At 40.6% G+C, this 27,738-nt stretch overlaps 1 protein-coding gene across 6 annotated transcripts in view; it reads left to right on the top strand.

The window, feature by feature from the left end:
• LOC106578301 (liprin-alpha-3) overlaps positions 1-27,302 on the top strand; it is a 79,855-nt gene extending 52,553 nt beyond the window's left edge. For 4 of the 6 annotated variants that reach the window (XM_014156974.2, XM_045701991.1, XM_045701992.1 and 1 more), the window contains 10 exons: positions 10,159-10,359; positions 10,528-10,590; positions 11,076-11,102; positions 13,018-13,193; positions 16,898-16,995; positions 17,205-17,380; positions 21,326-21,394; positions 24,661-24,823; positions 24,971-25,038; positions 26,182-27,302. In XM_014156974.2, coding sequence (XP_014012449.1) covers positions 10,159-10,359; positions 10,528-10,590; positions 11,076-11,102; positions 13,018-13,193; positions 16,898-16,995; positions 17,205-17,380; positions 21,326-21,394; positions 24,661-24,823; positions 24,971-25,023 — 1,026 coding nt within the window. In that variant the 3' untranslated portion in view covers positions 25,024-25,038; positions 26,182-27,302. The other 2 variants (XM_045701989.1, XM_045701993.1) reach the window with 2 other exon arrangements.
• The last annotated feature ends 436 nt before the right edge of the window (positions 27,303-27,738 follow it).

Raw genomic sequence — 27,738 nt, 5'->3', positions numbered from 1 at the left:
TAAGCAGAGGTCGGGTTTGGTTAAATAGTTATGTGGCTTTTGACTGGGTTTCAAGCCTAACTATGTTGTTTATATTACTTCAGGGAATTTTAGCTACTATTACGTTTGCTGGCTTGTACTGTATTTATTTATTTATTTATTTTGCTCCTTTGCACCCCATTATTTCTGCCGATTGGTTGACATTGGGGAATGCCGATTGGTTGACATTGGGGTGTGCGGGTAGGCTCTGTTGGTGACTATGGATGCACCGGAGGTTTTTGTTGTTGTTGAGACATGCTCAAGTGGGGCTAAATAGTCCGGTCATTATTGTTGTTATCAAATTGTATTTTGTTACTTGACTAACAATATTTTCATGCTACAAGGAACAGTCAATGTACCTGTAATTCCATATACATATAATTTAGAATTAACCTAATTCGAGCGATGCTATGCATAGCAGGTACAGTACATCTAGCTTAAAGACTAGCGTCTAAGGATATGGGTTCTTTAACTCCCTCAGTTGGGGAGGGGGTTGGGTGGGTTTGTGGTAGGGTCAGGCTATTAGTTCATGAGATGTTTACCACTCTATACTTTCATTTTGTACAAGTTGTATACACTCAACGCAATTTTGTTTCTTTCCTTTTCCCTATTTCTTATTTTCTTTAAAGATGTCGGCATCTAATAACTATACATTTATGCCACTTAACATTAGGGGTACTAAATGCCCAGTCAAGTGCAAACGCATTCTGAATGATCTAAAGCAGCATAAGGTTGATATAGCTCTTCTTCAGGAGACACACCTGACTGAGCGTGATAAACTAAAGAGAGAGTGGGTGGGTCAAGTGTACTATTCATCTTTCCCCTCTCGGGCAAGAGGGGTGGCCATACTCATTAATAAGCATTGCCCCTTTCAGATACAATCTCAGATTGAAGACAAGGTGGGTAGGTTTGTGATCATTCAAGGTTTCATCAACGCTGAGCCCATTACCATTGTGAATGTGTATGGGCCTAACCATGATGATCCTAAATTTTACCAAGACATCTTTTTGAAGTTAATGTGCCCACCATCAGAGATAATAATGGCAGGGGATTTTAACTTGGTACTGGACCCTTCCAGTGATAGATCTTCCTCTAGTAGTATCAACCTCATACAGGCAGCTAAAATGTTAAAGGCAGAAATGAAACATTTTTGACTTGTAGACTTATGGAGATTTCACAACTAAAAGGTTAAAGAATACTCATTTTAGTCCCCTGTCCATAAGTTACTCTAGAATGTACTTATTTCTTATTCCTGCAGCCAAAGGATGTTTAACTACTGGGTGTATGTACTTACCAAGATGTATATCAGATCATTCTGCCCTGCTGGCTTCAGTACCAATCAGTACAACACAACCACCCTCAAGAAGATTTGGCACATACTTACTAAATAATCCCACATTTGTAACATTTCTGAACACTCATGTAGACATATATTTTTTAGCACCAATAACAACTCTGACTCCCCCTAATTTTATGGGAAGCTCTCCTTGCATATCTGAGGGGGCAAATCATAGATTCGTTGGAGAATGAAATTAGAGATCTGTAAAATTAACACCCTGACGACACAAAGCGGAAAATGCTCTTAGGAAAACAAAACTACTACGAACATGGAGCTAAAGCGGGAAAGTTGCTTGCTTGGCAGATAAGACGAGAGGATGCTAGTAGAGTTATTCACTCTATTAAGATACCCAATAACACAGTTCACAGTCCTGAGGAAATTAATCTAGTCTTCAGGGAGTTTTATGAAACATTGTACAAGTCTGAATGGGATGGCCCCTGCCAAAATGCTTTTTTTTTTTTTTTTAACAAACTAAATTTACAAACTTTAACTGATGAGGATAGAGAGCACTTGGAGAAAGAGATTACATCAAAGGAAATTAGGGAATCATTTTCAACACTGCTGAGGGAAAATCACCAGGGTTAGACGGATTCCCTATTTAATTCTATCGATCCTTTTTACCCAAACTAATTGAGCCTCTTTGCAGTATGTTTAATTATGCCATAGAGACAGAAAAGCCCCCAAACACACTTGAACAGGCACTGATCACAGTTTTGTTAAAACCTGGGAAAGATCCTCTGCTTTGTGGGTCGTATAGACCAATATCTCTATTGAACACTTCATATAAGATTATTGTGAAATTCATAACTGTTAGACTGGATAAGGTTCTTCCGGACTTGGTTGATATGGACCAAACAGGCTTTGTAAGAAACCGCTCATCTCCTGATAATATCAGAAGATTATTTAATATCATGCATTATGTAGCGAATGACCAAGAATTTGTAGTTGCGGCTTCATTAGATGCGGAAAAAGCTTTTGACCGCATAGAATGGAACTACCTGTTTGAAGTTTTACAGAGGATGAATATTGGACCTAAGTATGTTGGTCTGATTAGATTACTGTACAAATGTTCGGTAGCTCAGATCCTGACTAATGGAAACATTTCCTCACAGTTCTCCCTATCACGTGTCCCAAGACAGGGTTGTCCCGCTAGTCCACTCCTTTTTTCTTTGACTATAGAGCCACTGGCAGAAGCTTTTAGATCTCATCCATCCATCCATCCATGGTGTTCGTATAGGTGGGCGTGAACATCTGGTCTCGCTATATGCCGATGACATTTTGCTTTACCTCACTAAACCAGAAATTTCACTTTGAACATTAGTTGACATCCTGAAAGAATATGGGACCTTTTCAGGATATAAAATAATCCTATCGAAGGGTGTAATTATGCCTTTTAACAGGGCAGCTATGAAGAACCCAATCTTAGTCCAGACGTTTTCTTGGAAACCACAGAAAATGACATATCTTGGATTGCAAATTCCTTCTGAAATGATTAAGACATATCAACTGAACTATACTCCACTTCTCAAAAAGGTTGGGGAAGAATTGGATAGATGGCGGGATTTACCAATTTCTCTTATTGAGCGGGTCAATTGTGTAAAGATGAATATATTACCAAAATTCTTGTACCTTTTTCAAACCTTTCCCTTTCCTATTCCCCCAGTTTTTTTCAAACAACTTAATAGGAAGGTTTCTTCATTTCTGTGGAAAGGGAAACCCCCCAGAGTGAAACTCACAACTTTATGCAAACCATACTCAGAAGGACGAATTACTCTACCTGACTTCCAAGTTGTATTACTGGGCATCTCAGTTAAAGGCTGTGTGAGTATGGCAAGATACAAGTTTACCCTCTTGGAGACAGAGGAGGAGTGTCTTACCCCTGCTACATTGGCATCTATATATTATATTAGCCCACCTAAAGCTTTGCTAGGTCTCATAAACAACCCTTTCATTAAAAACACTTAAATATATGGATTGAAGTCGGTAAACAAACAGAAGGGCTTAGCTCTATATACGAACAAACACCTTTCTATAATAACCCCATCTTACCCAAAGCCCTGAGAGATGGTATTACATTTTCTTGGTTCAACAAAGGAATTAAAACTACTATCCTTTCAACAACTGGTATCTCGTTTTCAGTTACCTCAAACTAATTTCTTCAAGTACCTACAGGTTAGGCATTATATTGCCACTCAGCAGGGAGGTAGGATTCAGCCCATGAGTAAACCTATTTATTGATAAACTGTGGCTGGAGAGGAAAGGGGTAAAAGGTTTCATTTCTTACATTTACTCTAGTCTTCAAGCTCTGTTAGGGAACGATGAAGCTCTGAAAGCTTGCATGAAGTGGCATGATGACCGTGGTCTTATTTCTGAGGATGAGAAAAGGGGGGAAAGCTCTTTTTAGATGCTCAGTAAATTTCATTTAACACAAGGCACAAGTTGATGCAATTCAATATTTTGCATAGGGTCTACTTTACACCAGAGAGACTGTATAAGATCAATTGTAAGGTGTAAAACGGGAGTGAGCAATTATTGGACTAAGCAATTATTGGAAAGACATTATTCAGATCTTATCACAGGTCACTAATATGACAGTACCACTAAATCCTTCCCTTATTCTTCTTGGAGATGTTCTACCAGTTAATATTTGTAGCAAAACCAGATTCATTAAATTGTCAGTCATTGTAGCCAATAAATGCACAGCTATTATATGGAGGAGTGACACTCCGCCAAGCAAGCAGATGTGGCCAAATTAACTATCTTCCTATATTCCATCTAAAAAAATAACATACAATTTACGTAATAAACCCTTTGAATTTACTGCTGTCTGGGGGGACTTTCATCACTTTGTAGAGACGTCACCATAGCTGCCTCATTACTACTTTCTTCATTAATGTATTATTATTATTATTATTATTAGTTTTTGTGTTGAATAATTTATTTTCTAGCAAGGAATGTGAAGGTCATTCTGTTAATAACCTTTTAGGGACAGATGTTCCGCCACCAATATCCAATGGTAGAGCGTGGCTCGAAATACAAATACCTCAAAAATGCTATAACTTCAATTTCTCAAACATATGACTATTTTTACACCATTTTAAAGACAAGACTCTCGTTAATCTAACCACATTGTCCGATTTCAAAAAGGCTTTACAGCGAAAGCAAAACATTAGATTATGTCAGGAGAGTACCCTGCCAAAAATAATCACACAGCCATTTTCAAAGCAAGCATATATGTCACAAAAACCAAAACCACAGCTAAATGCAGCACTAACCTTTGATGATCTTCATCAGATGACACTCCTAGGACATTATGTTATACAATACATGCATTTTTTGCTCAATAAAGTTCATATTTATATCAAAAAACAGCTTTTTACATTAGCATGTGATGTTCAGAACTAGCATACCCACCGCAAACTTCCGGTGAATTTACTAAATTACTCATGATAAACGTTCACAAAAAACATAACAATTATTTTAAGAATTATAGATACAGAACTCCCATATGCAATCGCGGTGTCAGATTTTTAAAATAGCTTTTCGGCGAAAGCACATTTTGCAATATTCTGAGTAGATAGCTCGGCCATCACAGGCTAGCTAATTTGACACCCACCAAGTTTGGTGCTCACTAAACTCAGAATTACTATAAGAAAAATTGTATTACCTTTGCTGTTCTTCGTCAGAATGCACTCCCAGGACTTCTACTTCAACAACAAATGTTGTTTTGGTTCCAAATAATCCATAGTTATATTCAAATAGCTCCGTTTTGTTCGTGCGTTGAGGTCACTATCCGAAGGGTGATGCGCGAGCGCATTTCGTGACAAAGAAATTCAAAATATTCCATTACCGTACTTCGAAGGATGTCAAACGCTGTTTAAAATCAATTTTTTATGCAATTTTTTTCGTAAAATAGTGATAATATTCCAACCGGGCGACGTATTCATTCAAAGGCTGAAAGAAAAAAATGCAGTAGTCTCATGGACACGCATCTCCAGTGTCACTGTTCCCAGCCTGACCACTAACAAATACTCCTGCTGTTCTTCGCCCAGAGACTGCAGACACCCCATTACACTTTCTGGCACCTTCTGAGAGCCAATGGAAGCCTTAGAAAATGTCACGTTACAGCACAGATGCTGTATTTTCGATAGAGATGCTATAGAAGGACAATAAATTGTCAGACAGGGCATTTCCTGTATGGAATCTTCTTAGGTTTTGGCCTGCCATATGAGTTCAGTTATACTCACAGACACCATTCAAACAGTGTTAGAAACTTTAGAGTGTTTTCTATCCAAATCTACAAATTATATGCATATTCTAGTTTCTGGGCAGGAGTAGTAACCAGATTAAATCGGGTATGTTTTTTATCCGGCCGTGAAAATACTGCCCCCTATCCCAAACAGGTTAACAATGTGCCCCCATGATGTGCCCCCATGTAGCATGGTGTTTTGTAAAAAAAGAAATGCCAATAAATATTTTGTATGGCTCCCAGGGAGACATTTTACAATATGAGCTTTCTCTTGCATTTCTAAGTTGATGGTCTCTCTTTGGATTTTCTCCTAGCATATCTATTGTTATATTCTCCTACATTATTTTAACATTTCTACAAACTTCAACGTGTTTACTTTCAACTGATACCAATAATATGCATATCCTGGCTTCAGGGCCTGAGCAACAGGCAGTTTGCTATGGGCATGTCATTCATGCGGAAATGGAGAAAAGGGGTCCCTAACAAGTTAATGCGAGGGTAGCGAAATGCTTGTGCTTCTAGTTCCGACAATGCAGTAATATCTAACAAGTAATCTAACAAATTCACAACAACTACCTTATACACACACACACGTAAGGGATGAATAACAATATGTACATATAATATATGGATGAGCGATGGCTGTGCGGCATAGGCAAGATGCAGTAGATGGTATAGAGCAGTATATACATATGAGATGAGTGATGTAGGATATGTAAGCATTATTAAAGTGGCATTATTTAAATTGACTAATAGGCATAGGCAAGATGCAGTAGATGGTACAGAACAGTATATACATATGAGATGAGTAATGTAGGATATGTAAACTTCATTGAAGTGGCCTTATTTAAGGTGACTAGTGATACCTTTTATTAAGTCCATTTATTAAAGTGGCCAGAGATTTGAGTCTGTATGTTGACAGCAGCCTCTCTATGTTAGCGATTGCTGTTTAACAGTCTGATGGCCTTGAGATAGAAGCTGTTTTTCAGTCTCTCGGTCCCAGCTTTGATGCACCTGTACTGACCTACCTTCTGGATGATAACGTGGTGAACATGCAGTGGATCGGGTGGTTGTTGTCCTTGATGATCTTTTTGGCCTTCCTGTGACCTTAGGTGCTGTAGGTGTCATGGAGGGCAGGTAGTTTGCCCCCGGTGATGCGTTGTGCAGACCGCACCACCCTCTGGAGAGCCTGCAGTTGAGGGTGGTGCAGTTTCCGTACCAGACGGTGATACAGCCCAACAGGATGCTCTCGATTGTGCATCTGTAAAAATGTGTGTGTTTTAGGTGACAAGCCGAATTTCTTCAGCCTCCTGAGGTTGAAGAGGTGCTGTTACACCTTCTTCACCATACTGTCTGTGTGGGTGGAACATTCAGATTGTCAGTACGCCGAGAAACTTGAAGCTTTTCTCCTTCTCCACTACTGTCCCATCGATGGGGGAGTTCCTGAAGTCCACGATCATCTCCTTTGTTTTGTTGACGTTGAGTGAGAGGTTATTTTCCTGACACCACACTCCGAGGGCCCTCACCTCCTCCCTGTAGGCCGTCTCGTCGTTGTTGGTAATCAAGCCTACCACTATAGTGTCATCTGCAAACTTGATGATTGAGTTGGAAGCATGCATGGCCACGCAGTCATGGGTGAACAGGGCGTACAGGAGAGGACTTAGAACGCACCCTTGTGGGACCCCAGTGTTGAGGATCAGCGGGGTGGAGATGTTTCCTACCTTCACCACTCGCGGGCGGCCCATCAGAAAGTCCAGGACCCAGTTGCACTGGGCGGGGTCGAGACCCAGGGTCTCAAGCTTAATGACGAGTTTGGAGGGTACTATGGTATTAAATGCTGAGCTGTAGTCAACGAACAGCATTCTTACAGAGGTATTCCTCTTGTCCAGATGGGTTAGGGCAGTGTTATGGCGATTGCATCGTCAGTGGACCTATTGGGGCGGTAAGCAAATTGGAGTGGGTCTAGGGTATCAGGTAGGGTGGAGGTGATATGCTCCTTGACTAGTCTCTCAAAGCACTTCATGATGACAGAAGTGAGTGCTACGGGGCGATTGTGATTTAGTTCAGTTACCTCAGCTTTCTTGGAAACAGGAACAATGGTGGCCGTCTTTAAGCATGTGGGGACAACAGACTGGGATAGAGATTGATTGAATATGTCCGTAAACGCGCATGCTCTGAGGACGCGGCTAGGGATGCCGTCTGGGCCGGCAGGCTTGCCAGGGTTATCCCGTTTAAATGTTTTATTCACATTGGCCACGGAGAAGGAGAGCCCACAGGCTTTGGTAGCGGGCCATGTCAGTGGCACTGTATTGTCCTCAAAGCGAACAAAGAAGTTGTTTAATTTGTCTGGGAGCAAGACGTCGATGTCTGTGACGGGGCTGGTTTTCTTTTTGTAATCAATGATTGACTGTAGACCCTGCAACATACGCCCCGTGATTAAGCCGTTGAATTGTGACTCTTTGTCTCTATACTGACGCTTTGCTTGTTTGATTGCCTTGCGGAGGGAATAGCTGCACTGTTTGTATTCGGTCATGTTTCCAGTTGCCTTGCCATGATTAAAAGCGGGGCTTCGAACTTTCAGTTTTGCGCAAATGCTGCCATCAATCCACGGTTTTTGGTTAGGACATGTTTTAATAGGCACAGTGGGTATGACATCTCCGATGCACTTGCAAATAAACTCGCCCACCGAGTCAGCGTATACATCAATGTTGTTGTCTGAGGCTATCCAGAACATATCCCAGTCCATGTGATCGAAGCAATCCTGAAGCGTGGAATCCTATTGGTCAGACCAGCGTTGGACGGACCTGAGCATGGGCATTTCCTGTTTTAGTTTCTGTCTATAGGATGGGAGCAACAAAATGGAGTCATGGTCAGATTTGCCGAAGGCAGGGCAGGGGAAGGCTTTGTATGCATCACAGAAGTTAGACTAGCAATGATCCAGAATGATACCAGCTCGTGTCACGAATTCGATATGCTGATAGAATTTAGGAAGTCTCGTTCTCAGGTTAGCTTTGTTAAAATCCCCGGCTACAATAAATGCAGCCTCAGGATGTATGGTTTCCAGTTTACATAGAGTCTAGTGAAGTTCTTTCAGGGCCGACGAGGTATCTGCTTTGGGGGGGGGCTATACACGGCTGTGACTATAATCGAAATCGAAGAGCATTCTCTTGGAAGATAATGCGGTCGGCATTTGATTGTAAGGTCTAGGTCAGGTGAACAAAATGACTTAAGTTCCTGTATGTTGTTGTGATTACACCATGAGTCGATAATCATAAGGCATACACCCCTGCACTTCTTCTTACCAGAGAGATGTTTGTTTCTGTCTGCGCGATGCATGAAGAAACCGGGTGACTGTAGCGACTCTGACAACATATCCCGAGTGAGCCATATTTCCGTGAAACAGAGAATGTTACAATCACTGATGTCTCTCTGGAAGGCAACTTGCGTCCTAAATTCGTCTACCTTGTTATCTAGAGATTGGGACATTGCCGAGTAATATGCTTGTGAGCAGTGGATGGTGTGCTCGCTTTCTGAGTCTGACCAGTAGGCCGCTCCGTCTGCCTCTCCTGCGGCGACCGCGTTGTTTTGGGTCAGCTTCTGGGATAAGATTCCATGTCCAGGGTGAAGGTTCCGAACAAAGGATCCGCTTCAGGAAAGACTTATTCCTGGTCGTAATGTTGGTAAGTTGTCATCGCTTTTATATCCAATAGTTCTTCCCGGCTGTATGTAATAACACTTGAGATTTCCTGGGCTAACAATGTAAGAAATAATGCATAAACTAATACATTATAAAAACATAACTGCATAGTTTCCTAAGGACCTGAAGCGAGGCGACCATCTCTGTTGGCGCCATCTTGCATTAAGTGATGTCTGTTACTCGAACTCTGTGAAGCATTTATTTGGGCTGCAATCTGAGTTGCAGTTAACTTTAATGAGCTTATCCTCTGCAGCAGAGGTAACTCTGGAGAGCCAGTGTTGACTGACCTTCATGTCCTAAAGTAATGATGGACTGTCGTTTCTCTTTGCTTATTTGAGCTGTTCTTGCCATAATATGAACTTGGTCTTTTACCAAATAGGGCTATCTTCTGTATACCACCCCTACCTTGTCACAACACAACTGATTGGCTCAAAGGCATTAAGAAGGAAAGAAATTCCACCAATTAACTTTTAACAAGGCCCGCCTGTTAATTGAAATGCATTCCAGGTGACTACCTCATGAAGCTGGTTGAGAGAATGCCAAGAGTGTGCAAAGCTGTCATCAAGGCAAAGAGTGGCTATTTGAAGAATCTCAAATATAAAATGTATTTTGATATGTTTAACGCCTTTTAGGTTACCAGATGATCCCATATTTGTTATTTCATAGTTTTGATGTCTTCATTATAATTCTGCAGTGTAGGGAATAGTAAAAATAAAGAAAAACCATTGAATGAGTAGGTGTGTCAACTTCTTTACTGTTATTGTACATGATGATGAACATATTATTTAATTCAATTCAGCCTTATCGGCAGGTTATGTGTGTAAATATTCCCATTTTCTGTCTCCCTCGTCTTAGTTGTGGGTGGGCATGCCCGCCTGGTATGTGGCTGCGTGTCGTGCCAATGTGAAGAGCGGTGCCATTATGTCCAACCTGTCGGACACAGAGATCCAGCGGGAGATTGGCATCAGTAACCCCCTGCACCGCCTTAAACTGCGCCTGGCAATTCAGGAGATGGTGTCCCTCACCAGCCCCTCGGCACCGGCCAGCACACACTCTGTAAGTGATACAATACATAATACCCTGCACACAAACATTAGCATATGTTCAGTAACATACTTGCTACACATCCAGTAGTTTGAATATGTCTGAGTGAAAATGTATTCAAACTGTAATCATTTATTCTTTTCCAATCTCAATCTCAAATTGTCCTCAATGACATCACAGTCGACCAGTAATATCTGGATGACTCATGCAGAAATGGAGTCACTGACCGCTGCCATAAAACCAGTAAGCTGTTTTGTATTTTTGTATTTGCTTTAAATTCTCCTAGAAAGTATCTTATTTCAAAAGTGATTAAATCTATGTTCAACAAATGAAGACATTTCGTTCAACTCAATTATCTAACGATAGTGTATTAATTTGAAACTGTATAAGATTGTATGGTACACATTTAACTGGCTTAAAATCATCAGGCAACTTGAGACTATGCTGAATGAAATGCCATTTATCATTTGTTTTCTTTGTCTTTGTCTCTGATTAGGCATGTATTGCTGCACCTTTCCCCCACTACTCCCCCAATTTCTCTTTGAATTTAGTGTTTGTCCAACTAATTTTCCTTCACTAACAAACTATTCCTCCTTCCGCCCCTCCTTCCTTATATCTTCTCCTCTCCATAATGCCTCCTGCCATTTACCATTCTGGCAATCGTTCCTTCTCCCTCCCTCTCCCTCCATATCTATCCTTTTTTTCTCTTTCCTTTGCCTCCACTGAAGGAAGTGAAGGAGTTCAGCTGGGACCAGGTGAGTTGTTTTTGTCGTTAATATCATTGTTAGGATCAGCAAAACTATATTGATTATATCACATTGCAAACAGACCATACAGCTGAAGTCGGAAGTTTACATACACCTTGGCAAATACATTTAAACTCAGTTTTTCACAATTCCTGACATTTAATCCAAGTAAAACATTCCCTGTCTTAGGTCAGTTAGGATCACCACTTTATTTTAAGAATGTGAAATGTCAGAATAATAGTAGAGAGAATTATTTCTTTCAGCTTTTATTTCTTTCATCACATTCCCAGTGGGTCAGAAGTTTACATACACTCAATTAGTATTTGGTAGCATTGCCTTTAAATTATTTAACTTGGGTCAAACGTTTCGGGTAGCCTTCCATAAGCTTCCCACAGGAAGTTGGGTGAATTTTGGTCCATTCCTCCTGACAGAGCTGGTGTAACTGAGTCAGGTTTGTAAGCCTCCTTGCTCGCACATGCTTTTTCAGTTCTGCCCACACATTTTCTATAGGATTGAGGTCAGGGCTTTGTGATGGCCACTCCAATACCTTGACTTGGTTGTCCTTAAGCCATTTTGCCACAACTTTGGAAGTATGCTTGGGGTCATTGTCCATTTGGAAGACCCATTTGCGACCAAGCTTTAACTTCCTGACTGATGTCTTGCTGTTGCTTCAATATATCCACATAATTTTCCTAGCTCATGATGCCATCTATTTTGTGAAGTGCACCAGTCCCTCCTGCAGCAAAGCACCCCCACAACATGATGCTTCCACCCCCATGCTTCACGGTTGGGATGGTGTTCTTCAGCTTGCAAGCATCCCCCTTTTTCCTCCAAACAAAACGATGGTCATTATGGCCAAACAGTTCTATTTTTGTTTCATCAGACCAGAGGACATTTCTCCAAAAAGTACAATCTTTGTCCCCATGTGCAGTTGCAAACCGTAGTCTGGCTTTTTTTATGGCGGTTTTGGAGCAGTGGCTTCTTCCTTGCTGACCGGCATTTCAGGTTATGTCGATATAGGACTCGTTTTACTGTGGATATAGATACTTTTGTACCTGTTTCCTCCAGCATCTTCACCAGATCCTTTGCTGTTGTTCTGGGATTGATTTGCACTTTTCACACCAAAGTACATTCATCTCTAGGAGACAGAACGTGTCTCCTTCCTGAGCGGAATGACCTGCGTGGTCCCATGGTGTTTATACTTGCGTACTATTGTTTGTACAGATGAACGTGGTACCTTCAGGCGTTTGGAAATTGCTCCCATGGATGAACCATACTTGTGGAGGTCTACAATTGTTTTTTCTGAGGTCCTGGCTGATTTCTTTTGATTTTCCCATAATGTCAAGCAAAGAGGCACTGAATTTGAAGATAGGCTAATTGACATAATTTGAGTCAATTGGAGGTGTACCTGTGGATGTATTTCAAGGCCTATCAGAAGCTTCCAAAGCCATGACATTATTTTCTGGATTTTTCCAAGCTGTTTAAAGGCACAGTCAATTTAGTGTATGTAAACTTCTCACCCACTGGAATTGTGATACAGTGAATTATAAGTGAAATAATCTGTCTGTAAACAATTGTTGGGAAAATTACTTGTCATGCACAAAGTAGAGTTGCAAAACTATAGTTTGTTAACAAGAAATTTGTGGAGTGGTTGACAAATGAGTTTTAATGACTCCAACCTAAGTGTATGTAAACCTCTGACTTCAACTGTATATCCCAAATCCAAATGTTCCTTTAAATTCTTTTATCTATTCTCAGATAAGATTTTGGAAGGAAATTTAGTAAATTTAAATAAATTGTCTCTCAGAGGACATCGATTCTCACTGTCTGGTGCTCTCTCTTACCCACTTTTTCTTATCCCACCTCCCTCTTTCCCCTCCTATGTTTTGTATCCCAACACCCCTTTTCTCTCCCCCCCCCCTAGATCCTGGCCTACGGGGACATGAATCATGAGTGGGTAGGGAATGAGTGGTTGCCCAGCCTGGGTCTGCCCCAGTACCGTTCCTACTTCATGGAGTCTCTGGTGGACGCTCGCATGCTGGACCACCTCACCAAGAAGGAGCTTAGAGGACAGCTTAAAATGGTGGACAGCTTCCACAGGTTGGTTCAAATAGTTTCAATAAATCTTTGCTGTCATCGAAGGGCATTCCATGTATGGAAGCAGATTCATGCCAAAATCTTGGTATTGATTTGGCACATCTGCTTCCTTAATTTATGTGCTGCGTGAAAACAAATACAATTCTGATCATCAACAGCAAAGACGAGTAGTGGGATGGGAATAATAAATGTACAATACCAAAGGGCATCTTATCTAGTGTCCTCTGCTTAGTTAACAGTGAGGGGTAAAAAGTATTTGATCCCCTGCTGATTTTGTACATTTGCCCACTGACAAAGAAATGATCAGTCTATAATTTTAATGGTAGGTTTATTTGAACAGTGAGAGACAGAATAACAACAAAAAATCCAGAAAAACTCATGTCAAAAATGTTATAAAATGATTTGCATTTTAATGAGGGAACTAAGTATTTGACCCCTCTGCAAAACATGACTTAGTACTTGGCGGCAAAACCCTTGTTGGCAATCACGTTGGTCAATGTTTCTTGTAGTTGGCCACCAGGTTTGCACACATCTCAGGAGGGATTTTGTCCCACTCCTCTTTGCAGATCTTCTCCAAGTCATTAAGGTTTCAAGGCTGACGTTTGGCAACTCGAACCATCAGCTCCCTCCAAAGATTTTCTATGGGATTAAGGTCTGGAGACTGGCTAGGCCACTCCAGGACCTTAATGTGCTTCTTCTTGAGCCACTCCTTTGTTGCCTTGGCCGTGTGTTTTGGGTCATTGTCATGCTGGAATACCCATCCACGACCCATTTTCAATGCCCTGGCTGAGGGAAGGAGGTTCTCACCCAAGATTTGACGGTACATGGACCCGTCCATCGTCCCTTTGATGCGGTGAAGTTGTCCTGTCCCCTTAGCAGAAAAACACCCCCAAAGCATAATGTTTCCATCTCCATGTTTGACGGTGGGGATGGTGTTCTTGGGGTCATAGGCAGCATTCCTCCTCCTCCAAACACAGCGAGTTGAGTTGATGCCAAAAACCTCCATTTTGGTCTCATCTGACCACAACACTTTCACCCAGTTGTCCTCTGAATTATTCAGATGTTCATTGGCAAACTTCAGACGGGCATGTATATGTGCTTTCTTGAGCAGGGGGACCTTGCGGGCGCTGCAGGATTTCAGTCCTTCACGGCGTAGTGTGTTACCAATTGTTTTCTTGGTGACTATGGTCCCAGCTGCCTTGAGATCATTGACAAGATCCTCCCGTGTAGTTCTGGGCTGATTTCTCACAGTTCTCATGATCATTGCAACTCCACGAGGTGAGATCTTGCATGGAGCCCCAGGCCGAGGGAGATTCCATTTGCGAATAAATGCACCAACTGTTGTCACCTTCTCACCAAGCTCCTTGGCGATGGTCTTGTAACCCATTCCAGCCTTGTGTAGGTCTACAATCTTGTCCCTGACATCCTTAGAGGTCTTTGGTCTTGGCCATGGTGGAGAGTTTGGAACCTGATTGATTGATTGCTTCTGTGGACAGGTGTCTTTTATACTGGTAACACGCTGAGATTAGGAGCACTCCCTTTAAGAGTGTGCTCCTAATCTCAGCTCGTTACCTGTATAGAACACACCTGGGAGCCAGAAATCTTTCTGATTGAGAGGGGGTCAAATACTTATTTCCCTCATTAAAATGCAAATCAATTTATAACATTTTTGACATGCGTTTTTCTGGATTTTTTGTTGTTGTTATTCTGTCTCTCACTGTTCAAATAAACCTACCATTAAAATTATAGACTGATCATTTCTTTGTCAGTGGGCAAACGTACAAAATCAGCAGGGGATCAAATACTTTTTTCCCTCAATGTACATATTTCAATGGTTTTTACATGTATTTCTTATCATCATCTCTTTTGTTCCTCTTCTCTAGAGGAGAAGGGGTTGGTTGTCACACGTTTTACTCTTGTGTGTATTTCTTAGCACCAGTATGCACTATATATACAAACGTATGTGGACACCTCTTCAAATTAGTGGATTCGGCTACTTCAGCCTCACCTTTTGCTGACAGGTGTATAAAATTGAGCACACTGCCATGCAATCTCCATAGACAAACATTGGCAGTAGAATGGCCTTACTGAAGAGCTCATTGACTTTCAACGTGGCACCGTCATAGGATGCCACCTTTCCAACAAGTGAGTTCGTCAAATTTCTGCTCTGCCAGAGCTGCCCCGGTCAACTGTAAGTGCTGTTATTGTGAAATGGAAACGTCTAGGAGCATCAACGGCTTTGCCGAGAAGTGATAGCCAGACAAGCTCACAGGACGGGACTGCTGAAGTGCATAACGCGTTTAAATGGTCTGTCCTCGGTTGCAACACTCACTACCAAGTTGCTTCCAGAGGCAGTTTGGAACGTCAGCACAAGAACTGTCCGTCGGGAGCGTCGTGAAATGGGTTTTCATGAAAAAGCCTCACCATGCACAATGCCAAGCGTCGGCTGGAGTTGTGTAAAGCTTGTCGCCATTGGACTCTGGAGCAGCTATTTTTCATATTTCGGCCTAGGCACCTTAGTTCCATTGAAGGGAAATCTTAACGCTACAGCATACAATGACATTCTAGACGATTCTGTGCTTCCATCTTTGTGCCAACAGTTTGGGGAAGGCCCAGTCCCGTTTCAGCATGACAATGCCCCCGTGCACTAAGCGAGGTCCATATAGAAATGGTTTGTTGAGATCGGTGTGGAAGAACTTGACTGGCCTGCACAGAGCCCTGACCTCAACCCCCTCGAATACCTTTGGGATGAATTGGAACGCCAACTGCAAGCCAGGCCTAATCACCCAACATCAGTGCGTGACCTCACTAATGCTCTTGTGGCTAAATTGAAGCAAGTCCCTGCAACAATGTTCCAACATCTAGTGGAATGATATTATGAGATGATCGACGAGCAGGTGTCCACATATTTTTGGTTATGTAGTGAATCTTACAATAATTTTTTTCAATATCAGGAGAAAGACCAAGGACTTGATTTGAAACGGGGGACCATTTTTATCCTCATATCTTATTCCATAAGCCATCAAACACTGTCCACTTGTGACAACCAGCCCCATTGTGGGAGGATGTCACACAGTATGGGGTTGGTTTTTGCTAGAAGCGTATACCTTTTGTTACAGGAAATAAAGCAATATAGCATACAAAAAAAATAGGAATATCATTCGATCAAAGAAAGGCTAACAAAATTCATCATTTTAGGCTGTGAGAATAACAAATTACCTTTTTAGTAAATGTGTGAGTGTATGCGTGTCTTTGCACATGTGGGTGTGTGACAGAAACAAATGTGTGAGAGAGGGGCAACAAAGGGAGCTCTTTATAGCACATGCACAAAAGAGCTTTGGATTTACTATAATGGAGTTGATAGTGACAACCAACCCCATATTCCGTGTGACAACCATCCCCAACCACTACCCCCCCATGCTAATTAAGATGCTAGTTACTGGATGCATGTCATGTTGACATGAATTGACCAGGTGTCTTGAGTTCTTTCAAAGAATTTACATATTTTAACCTTAAAAATATTGAGTGACATTTAGATTGGGAGTAATTAGCACTGTGACAACCAACCCTGGTCTCCCCTTCTCACGTTTTTTCTTTTCTCCAGATTCTCTGCATCAGGGTTTTTAATGTGTTTGTGTGTTTGGTTGTGAGGACATCAACAATAATGCTCTTTTCGCTCTCTTTCTCCCTCTCTTTCTCTCTCTCAGGGTCAGTCTGCATTATGGCATCATGTGCTTGAAGCGTTTGAACTATGACAGGAAGGAGCTTGAAAGGAGGAGGGATGAGAACCAACATCAGAACCAAGGTGAGCATACGTACAGGTATCTTGAACCATAACGTATTTGGGGGCTCGTCTGATATTGCCAATGATTGTTGTCTTGCAAATAAAACGGGTAACTTGGGCTATAACGTCGCCATATTCTTTGTCTCTCAAATGCAAATGTTCACTGTATTTGTAACCCCACTTGATTGTTATTGTACTACAGTAGCTGCCTCTTTCTGTTCGCCTCCTAGATGTGATGGTATGGTCCAATGATCGAGTGATGTGTTGGGTCCAGGCCATTGGGCTAAAGGAGTTTGCAGATAATCTCACAGAGAGTGGGGTCCATGGGGCCCTCCTAGCCCTGGATGACACGTTTGATTACACCGACCTAGCCCTGCTCCTCCAGATGCCCAATCAGAACACACAGGTACCTTCCCTTCCTGCTACACTCCAAAAAATGCTGGGTTAAAAACGACCCAGTTTGCTAACCCAATGCTAGGGATGGGCTTTTGAAATAATTTCACTATTCGAATAATATCATGATATCCGGATAGTCTAAATACATTTTAAACTTCAATGGGGACTTGCTCGTGCGACTCAAGAGGTGTACTCTGCTTATTTCAGCACAGAACGGAGAGAGAAAGTAGCCAAACCAACTCGCGCAAGTTAGACAACCTATTGCAGCAACAAGTTTATCATCTCATCTGGTAGTGTCTGTCTTGACTGCATCAAATTGAAGTAAAGAAGCTAGCTAGCTACACTAGCCAGCTAAGTTAGCCAGCTAGCTAGCAAGGCTAATTGAGGCTATTTTGCTGCGCTCCCCGGCCAACAACTCCATTCATATTAAACAACAGCCTACCTATTGGATGATCATTCACTGCTACACATAGAGCCTCTGACAGTAAAGCTGTTTTGATTGACTGACAATAACAAGCTACACGCGTGAAAAGTGTGTAGGCTGCCGGTAAGTCTTTTTTTATGGGCACACTCATAAAAACTGTCATCAAAACTGTTTTATAAACATTTTGCAATGTCATGGTCTTTCCTTGCATGTAGCAATGTCACATAGATAATACAATTTTAGTCAAAGCCTTTTAATAAAAATAAAAAGTATAATACATTTTTGAAATAAAAAAAGATATACTCTCACAAGTAATGGAATAATCTCTGTTCGGATATTCGGGTAAATATTGGACAGAACACACACTGGGTTATTTTGACCTAGCCAGTTGTGTTGTGTGAATAACCCAATATGTTTGGATTACACAAACATAGGCTAATTTAACCATCACTTTCATGCTGGGTTGACCCAGGGGTGAATGACTGCCCCCTCTCATTGAAGCCACGGAAGTTCAAAGCCAACCGCGGTACTGCAGGAATCGTTAGCAGAAAACAGGATCCCGTTATAGTGAATGGAAAAATTTCAAACTTCGTGGTAAATGTTTGTGTAAAGTTTTTGAACACAGTCATGGTACCAATAATAGCTTCTAATACACCAGATGTACAGTCACCTGACAGTGTATTAAGTACACCCGTCTTCTTCCGGGTCAGACCACCTTTTGCCTCCAGATAGCCTGAAATCTTCGGTGCATGGATTCTACAAGGTGTTGAAAACATTCGTTGCTCAATTGGTATCAAGGGACCTAATGTCTGCCATGAAAACATTCCCCACACCAGTACACCATGGACTCATGCTGCTTACGCCAAATCATGACTCTGCCATCAACATGACACAACAGAAACCGTCCAATTGTCCAGTGTTGGTGATCGTGTGCCCACTGGAGCCACTTCTTGTTTTTAGCTGATAGTGGTGGAACCCGTTGTGGTCGTCTGCCGCAATAGCTGATCCATAGAAAGGATCGACCAGTTGTGCGTTCTGAGATGTCGTTCTGCAAACCACTGTTGTACTGCGCATTTATTTGCCTGCCTGTTCGTGGCCCACCTGTTAGCTTGCACAATTCTTGCCATTCTCTTTCGACCTCACTCATCAATGAGCTGTTTTCGCCCACAGGACTGCCGCTGACTGGATGATTATTTATTTTTTGTCACACCATTCTCTGTAAACCCTAGACACTCGTGTGTGAAAAGCCCAGGAGGGTGGCTGTTTCTGAGATACTGGATCCAGCACGCCTGGCACCATCGATCATACCACGCTCAAAGTCGCTTAGGTCACTCATTTTGCCCATTCAATCGAATGGTAACTGAATGCCTTGATGCCTGTCTGCCTGCTTTGTATAGCAAGGCACAGCCACGTGACTCACTGTCTGTAGAAATAATAATTTCCGTGACCGTGGATGGTGTACTTAATAAACTGGCCTATGTCCTTTAAGTTATTATTTTAAAATCGCACACAGAAGAAGTTATAATTTAGTTGCTAATGGCAGCCTGCAGTACCCCGGTCAGCCTTCAACTTGAGTTACTCAGTGAGAGGTGAAGCACTGAGCTAGCCTGCCACATCACTTCCTGGAGTAGCTCAAACTGTGCATGGTATGTCTCCATGAGACGCCATCTTAACCGACTTCATTTGGCTTCAATGCACTATTGAGTCTTCACATAGGAATGAATGGTGTCCCGTTATCGATGGCTTTATCCATTCAAATTGTATTTGTCACAAGCTTCGTAAACAACAGATGTAGACTAACAGTAAAATGCTTACTTATGGTTATTTTCCTACAATGCAGAGTTAAGGATAAAAAATAGAAAATTAAAATAGACTCGAGGAATAAATACAGTGAATGAGTAAGCTGTTTTTGGTCATAGGAAATGATGGTGGAGACATTATGTACAAAAAAAATTAAGAACAGCGTAAAAAAAACTATGGCAGAATTGGTTAGGGGTAAGACTGCTGCTATTCACATTTTTATTGGTCTTTGCTATCAGGAATCCTTGGGACGTCCCAACGCTGACGTCACCCCATGGCAGTTGAAATTTAAAATCGTTAAGGTTAGGGTAGGGACATCCCAAGGATAGCACAAACCCTTTTTTATTCTAATCCATAGGTAATTTGCAGGCGTGGCTTTCAGGCAGTTATTTTTGCCCACCCGTGAGAGTAAATGTTAGTCCTGTTCATCATGTTAAGTTTGTACACTGCAAATTTCAATTTTCCTTGAATATTTTTAATCTTTCCATATTCTAATATGAAATTAATATCAATAGTATTTTAATATTGTAACAAAGTGGTAACTATCCCAACATTCGGATATGCATAGGCTTTTGACTCATACACTTGTGTAACCCTTAAAGCTATAAAAGCATTAGTGTTCAGATTAACCGGAATCACATTTGCACTCATGTGTGGCCAAAAACTTCCTGAAAGCCACGCCCCTGCTAAGCCACGCCTACGGTCTATCAGCATCAATAACCCAACCTTGCTCTTTTTAAAGTAAACAACCCAACTAAGTGGCCCAATGCCTGCAACCCAGCAGTTGGATCATACAAACAACCCAGCATGTGTGTACAGTAGTCCAATCAGAACATGCAAGTACTCACCACCAGGGATTTTTCTGCCATGGAAATCCTTGGACGGGCCGTCGAAGTTTTCATATTTATTTTATGATGGAAAAATGCTTTCAGTGTAAACTTAAATGACTAAAACCAGACAAAGATAATAAAATATATATTTTAATAATATGTTTAAGAACTAACAATCACCAAAATAAAAGCTAAGGCATTTACTTTAAAGCTGCAATATGTAACTTTTTGGGTGACCTTTCATTTCACCTTTCAATTCATATAGAAATGTGAGTTATAGATCTGTCATTCTCATTGAAAGCAAGTCTAAGAAGCGGTAGATGTGTTCATTGTGCATATTCTATGCTTACCATTCTTATGTTTAGTTTTTGCATCTTTTACTCTCGTACTTTGGTACTTTTGTACACCAGCTTCAAACAAGCTGAAAATACAATGTTTTTAGTTCAAATATTTTTCACAGCAATTTAAATGGTACAATGATTCATATGTTTGTTTTTGTTGCTTATTTTGTCACACAAATTGAAATTAGGCAAACTATAAGAATTTTTTTAACCAGGAAATGGTGATGCGATTTCTGCATATCACACCTTTAAAACTGACACAGTTTCTTTCAACTCCATTGAGAAACTTGTAGAATTGCAGAAAATGTCCTTAAATTTAAAAAAAAGTCTCTACACAGCCAAGATGGGGTCCTCTAAAATGTTCTCTAAAATCCAGCCATGCCGACGGGCTGACCGCTATCCAATCAGAGCACAGGCATTCCCCATTCTACTATCGTAGTCTAATCAGAACAACCATCGTTCACCACAATCACCAACCTACTTCATTTACAACTGTTTTGTAATTCAATGTAATCAATAAATTCCCTTGATAATCTTAACACTCATTCTTTCTCTCCCAGGCGAGGCAGATGCTGGAGAAGGAGTACAATGCTCTCATCTCCATTGGAACTGAGAGAAGACCAGATGAGGTAAAAATAATAATAAAAGAATGCCAATGAAAACATCAATAAAGTTTTGCTCAATGTTAATGACTCATACAAGCAAGCGTTACAATCTTTATGAAATGGTAGATGGATAGTTGCCTGCCGAAGGCTATTGCTCATGAAGAAAGGCATTTTGTTTCTACCAACATTAACTGGGAACCATGTGCTTGTATTTCTCCCCACATGCTGTTGGCAAGTTGGTTAGGATATCTACTTTGTGCATGACAAAGTCATTTTTCCAACAGTTGTTTACAGACAGATTATTTCACTTATAATTCTCTGTATCACAATTCCAGTGGGTCAGAAGTTGACATACACTAAGTTGACTGTGCCTTTAAACAGCTTGGAAAATTCCAGAAAATTCTAATGGCTTTAGAAGCTTCTGATAGGCTAATTGACATCATGTTAGGCTAATTGACATCATGTTAGGCAATTGGAGGTGTACCTGTGGATGTATTTCAAGGCCTCCCATCAAACTCAGTGCCCCTTTTGCTTGACATCAGGTGAAAATCAAAAGGAAATCAGCCAAGACCTCAGAAACAAAATTGTAGACCTCCACAAGTCAGGTTCATCCTTGGGAGCAATTTCCAAACGCCTGAAGGTACCACGTTCATCTGTACAAACAATAGTATGCAAGTATTAACACCATGGGACCACGCAGCCGTCATACCGCTCAGGAAGGAGACGCGTTCTGTCTCCTAGAGATGAATGTACTTTGGTGCAAAAAGTGCAAATCAATCCCAGAACAACAGCAAAGGACCTTGTGAAGATGCTGGAGGAAACAGGTACAAAATGATCTAATATCCACAGTAAAACGAGCCCTATATCGACATAACCTGAAAGGCCACTCAGCAAGGAAGAAGCCACTGCTCCAAAACTGCCATTAAAAAAGCCAGACTACGGTTTGCAACTGCACATGGGGACAAAGATTGTACTTTTTGGAGAAATGTCCTCTGGTCAGATGAAACAAAAATAGAACTGTTTGGCCATAATGACCATCATTATGTTTGGAGGAAAAAGGGGGATGCTTGCAAGCCGAAGAACACCATCCCAACTGTGAAGCACAGGGGTGGCAGCATCATGTTGTTGGGGTGCTTTGCTGCAGGAGGGACTGGTGCACTTCACAAAATAGATGGCATCATGAGGCAGGACAATTATGTGTATATATTGAAGCAACATCTCAAGACATCAGTCAGGAAGTTAAAGCTTGGTTTCAAATGGGTCTTCCAAATGGACGATGACCCCAAGCATACTTCCAAACTTGTGGCAAAATGGCTTAAGGACAACAAAGTCAAGGTATTCAAGTGGCCATCACAAAGCCCTGACTTCAACCCTATAGAAAATTTGTGGGCAGAACTGAAAAAGTGCGTGTGAGCAAGGAGGCCTACATGCCTGACTCGGTTACACCAGCTCTCTCAGGAGGAATGGGCCAAAAGTCACCCAACTTATTGTGGGAAGCTTGTGGAAGGCTACCCAAAACGTCTGACCCAAGTTAAAACCTCTTGGCGTTCCCCTAGGATGGGGGGCGCTAAAGCGATTTTTTTTTAAAAAATCGTGCCCATTTTAAACGGCCTCCTATTCAAACTCAGAAGCTAGGATATGCATAGAATTAATACTTGTGGATAGAAAACACCCTAAAGTTTCTAAAACTGTTTGAATGGTGTCTGTGTATAACAGAACTCATATGGCAGTCAAAACCCTGAGACAGATCGAAACAGGAAGTGGAATTCTGAATAGCGAACTCAACTTCATCACGTTGCCTATTAATCACACCGTGAGCTATGGTTCATTGAGCACTTCCTATTGCTTCCACTAGATGTCCCCAGTCTTTACAAAGTGATTTGAGACTCCTACTGTGAAAACTGAATGAATGAGACGCTGTGGAACGTGGTCACACGGAGAGGGCCATCACCATTATGACGCCGGCGCCCCTGGTTACCCTCCCCTTTCGAAACGTTTTGAAACAATGCAATCGTCCACCTCGAATGTTATTGGCTCTCTAGTTGAAAAACGCCCTGAAGATGTGTTATACAACGTTTGACATGTTTGAACGAACCTAAATGGGGAAAAAATGCTTTTTGTCGAAATGGCTGGCCCGTGACCGACGGAGGATTTGGATCAGCCTTCAGACGCGCTAACAAGAACAAGCTAATGGAACATAATGGATTAACTTTTTCGAACGAAAATACATTTGTTGTGGACCTGGGATTCCTGGAAGTGCTTTCTGATGAAGACAACCAAAGGTAAGGGATTATTGACAATAGTATACAAGACTAGATGTGATATGCGATTGTTCCAAGATGGCGCTGACCTGTAACGTTAGCCTATTTTTCAGAGTATCGCATCCCCTTTCATCGCAAAGTATGATTACCCAGTAAAGTTATTTTTAAATCTGGCATTACAGGTGCTTTCAAGAGATATTCATCTATAAATATTAGAATGACAATATTACATTTTAAAAATGTTTTCGAATAGTAATTTAGTAAATTGTAGCTCTGTTTCATCGGATGCATTTGAGGGAAAATAGTTAGTCAACGTTACGCACCGATGTAAAATGCTGTTTTTATATATAAATATGAACTTTATCGAACAAAAGAATGCATGTATTGTGTAACATGATGTCCTAGGTGTGTCATCTGATGAAGATTGTCAAAGGTTAGTGCTGCATTTAGCTGTTTTTTGGTTATTTGTGATGCATGTGGTTGGTCGGAAAATGGCTATGTGGCTACTTTTACGATATACTCCTCTAACATAATCTAATGTTTTGCTTTTGCTGTAAAGCCTTTTTGAAATCGGACAACGTGGTTCGATTCAGGAGAGGTGTATCTATAAAACGATATAATTTGAATTTTTATTTTTATTTTTTTAATTATTAAATGTTGTTATGCTAATGGAGATAGGATTTTTCGCTGGATGTCTGTCCCGCATACGGGACGGAGGCCGCACAGGGGTTAAACAATTTAAAGACAATGCTACCAAATACTAATTGAGTGCATGTAAACTTCTGACCCACTGGGAATGTGATGAAAGAAATAGAAGCTGAAATAAATAATTCTCTAATATTCTGACATTTCACATTCTTAAAATAAAGTGGTGATCCTAACTGACCTAAGACAGGGAATGTTTTACTTGGATTAAATGTCAGGAATTGTGAAAAACTGAGTTTAAATGTTTTTGGCTAAGGTGTATGTAAACTTCTGACTAGCACTTGGTAAATCTTGTATCATCATACAATATTGTCTCGTTGACAGGATGGCACTAAGACGTTCACTCGTTCACCCTCGTGGAGAAAGATGTTCAGAGAGAAGGACCTCCGGGGCGTGACCTCTGATTCCTCGGAAACGTTACCCGCCAACTTCCGTGCCTCCGCCATCTCCACGCCCTCCGTCACCCTGAGGAAAGTCCAAAGTGAAGGTGAGGTGGTCGTCTCTTTCATCTCCTTCCCCCTGGGTACCTGCTATTTGAGTCATTGGTTCCATGCTTACCAATCATTTCAGTGTTATTGACTGGAAATCTCGTGTCATTGACTGGTATTTAAAATCGTAATGCTATCTGTTTCAGTGAACTCCGGGCCCAGGGGTGAGTCAGGGTCAGTGAGAACATATTCCTGCTAGAGATAAGCACACCAGGTGAGAAAAATACTTAATTGCCAAATAATATCATAAACGTGTACAAAAAGTTGTAAACAGTGGTGTAAAGTACTGAAGTAAAAATACTTGAAAGTACTACTTAAGTCATTTTTTGGGGTATCTGTACTTTACTATTTATATTTTTGACAACTTTTATTTCACTACATTCTTATCGAAAGTATGTACTTTTTACTCCGTATGTTTTCCCTGACACCTGAAAGTACTTGCTACATTTGGAATGCTTATTAGCAGGACAGGAAAATGGTCTAATTCACACACTTATCAAGAGAACATCCCTGGTCATCCCTACTGCCCCTGATCTGGCGGACTCACTTAACACATGCTTTGTTTGTAAATTATGTCTGCGTGTTGGAGCGTGCCCCTGGCTATCTGTCAATTATAAAAACAAGCACATGGTGCCATCTGGATTGCTTAATATAAGGAATGTGAAATGATTCCAACTTTTACTTTTGATACTTAAGTATAACATTTAATGTAATTGTAAAAATATACCTAAGTATATTTAAAACCAAATACTTTTAGACTTTTACTCAAGTAGGATTTTACTGGGTGTCTTACACTTTTAGTTGAGTCATTTTCTATTAAGGCATCTTTATTTTTACTCAAGTATGACAATTGGGTACTTTTTCCACCACTGGTTGTAAAGTAGTCAATGGTCATTCCTGGCTCAACAAAGCATCAACTTTTTTACATTTAGAATGGTGCTTGTGTCACCTTCTGTAAGTGTCTGAATTTCAATCACCTAAACATGTAATTTCAGAAATTACAGTTGGATTAGCAATCGAAAGGTTGCAAATTCAAATCCCCAAGCTGACAAGGTACAAATCTGTCGTTCTGCCCCTGAACAAGGCAGTTAACCCACTGTTCCTAGGCCGTCATTGAAAATAAGAATTTGTTCTTAACTGACCTGCCTAGTAAAATAAAAAAAGATCAGTTATCCAAAAACATTCCACTAATTTCAGTGAGCCATCATCCAAAAATATTTCAGTCCTGTCATCAGAACACATTTGTCATTTCAGTCTTCTCCGTCATCCAAACACATTTCAGAAAAGAGCCGACCCATACTGAAATGTAGTTATTTTTTGGTTGCTTCATTATTTATCAACCATGTCTTTGTTTTAGGGTCCAAAACAAATCTACCCAGTTTAAGAACAATAAGATGAAGATCATCAACAAAATGGAGAATAGAACACATACAACAAGAATTCAATTGGAATCCTTCAAGAAACAAGGACAATGTGAGAGAATGAAAAGATGTGAAAATAGAGTGAATGTCCATGTCTCTCTCTCTACAGTTGTGGCATGAAGCTGTTTGATGCTGTAGAAAGTGACTCCATCGCCCATCTTCAGTTGTGAGTGTGAAATGACTGACATAATGACTCTTTCTTTGAGATGTAAAACTGCATTCCTATTCTGATCAACAGAATGATGACCCAGATTTTTTGGGACTGTCTAGAGAACATGCATACCCTATTTGTTAAAATCTCAGAACATAGTATTGGGATCGTGTTTCTCAACCTTTTTGTAACATGGACAGGCAAGATAAGGTCTTTCCTAAGGACCCACAAGTTATGGTCCTTCTCTCTTGGGGAACCATTTACATTAAAACAAGCACTTGAGAACTGACTAAATCAGGTACAGCTAACCATCTGAGGGACCAGTCAGCATCATCCAAGGAACTGGTCGGTCCATGGACCAGAGGTTGAGGAACACTGTGTTAGGACAGAGGGAGAGGGAGGTTACGAAATAAGTTATAAGGGTTATAAACAGTTATGAAGGGAGAGTATATGAGGGAATGGAATCATGTTCTTAAGCCATAACATACACCATGAGGTGCACAATGGACAATGAGTGAAGTGCGTTATGACAAAATCCTGTTCCAACAACAAAAAAGTTTGTTAATATGCATGCCAAAACAAAAACATTTTAGAGTGAGATTAATGATATCAATCATGTAATGACATGAAAGCGTGGGTACGGGTAATTTGTAAAATGTGTGTTTTATTTGTGTAATTTTTTTAATGGTGTGTGTCTGAACTGTATGTTCATTTAATACTTAGTTAAGACTGTAATTTTTGTTTAAAGTAAATGTGTTTTAAATTATGGACATTTAAGATATACAAGTATATGTACATTTTTAAAACAACTTATGATTTAAATTAATGAAGAGTAGTGATGATAATTGAAAATATTATAACAATAATGATTGTAAAAGCTGTAATTAAAAAATACCTGTAAAAATGGATGGAAACTAAGTGTTTAATTTTTTGTTCTGCATTATAATTCCTCTTCCAAATAAGGTTATGTAATCCTTCCTATGGAAGGTCAACAGGAACTTGATGTGTTCTTGATTTTTTATTTTTTTTATCCTTCCCTTGTATCAGGTTCCCACTGGGCACAAATTGGTTGAATCAACGTAATTTGTCAACATATTGTGACATGGAATCTACATGGAAAATACATTGGATTTAAAAAAGTTAACGTAAACAGTTTTTTCAATCACAGGATTATGTCATCATTGTAACCAGTTTTCATCATAGACAAACCTTGTATAAAATATGTTGAATTAGTACCTTTTTGAAAGGTCAAAATGAATTAGTATGTTGAATTATTACCTTTTAGAAAGGTCAAATCTTCAACGTTATATCCACTAGCAGAAACAAACTATAGGCTGGGCAG

The sequence above is a fragment of the Salmo salar genome, chromosome ssa19, assembly GCF_905237065.1.
Source record: "Salmo salar chromosome ssa19, Ssal_v3.1, whole genome shotgun sequence".
NCBI lineage: Eukaryota > Metazoa > Chordata > Actinopteri > Salmoniformes > Salmonidae > Salmo > Salmo salar.
Note: the sequence above shows the minus strand (reverse complement) of the source record. Positions and strands in the feature narration are given on the sequence as shown.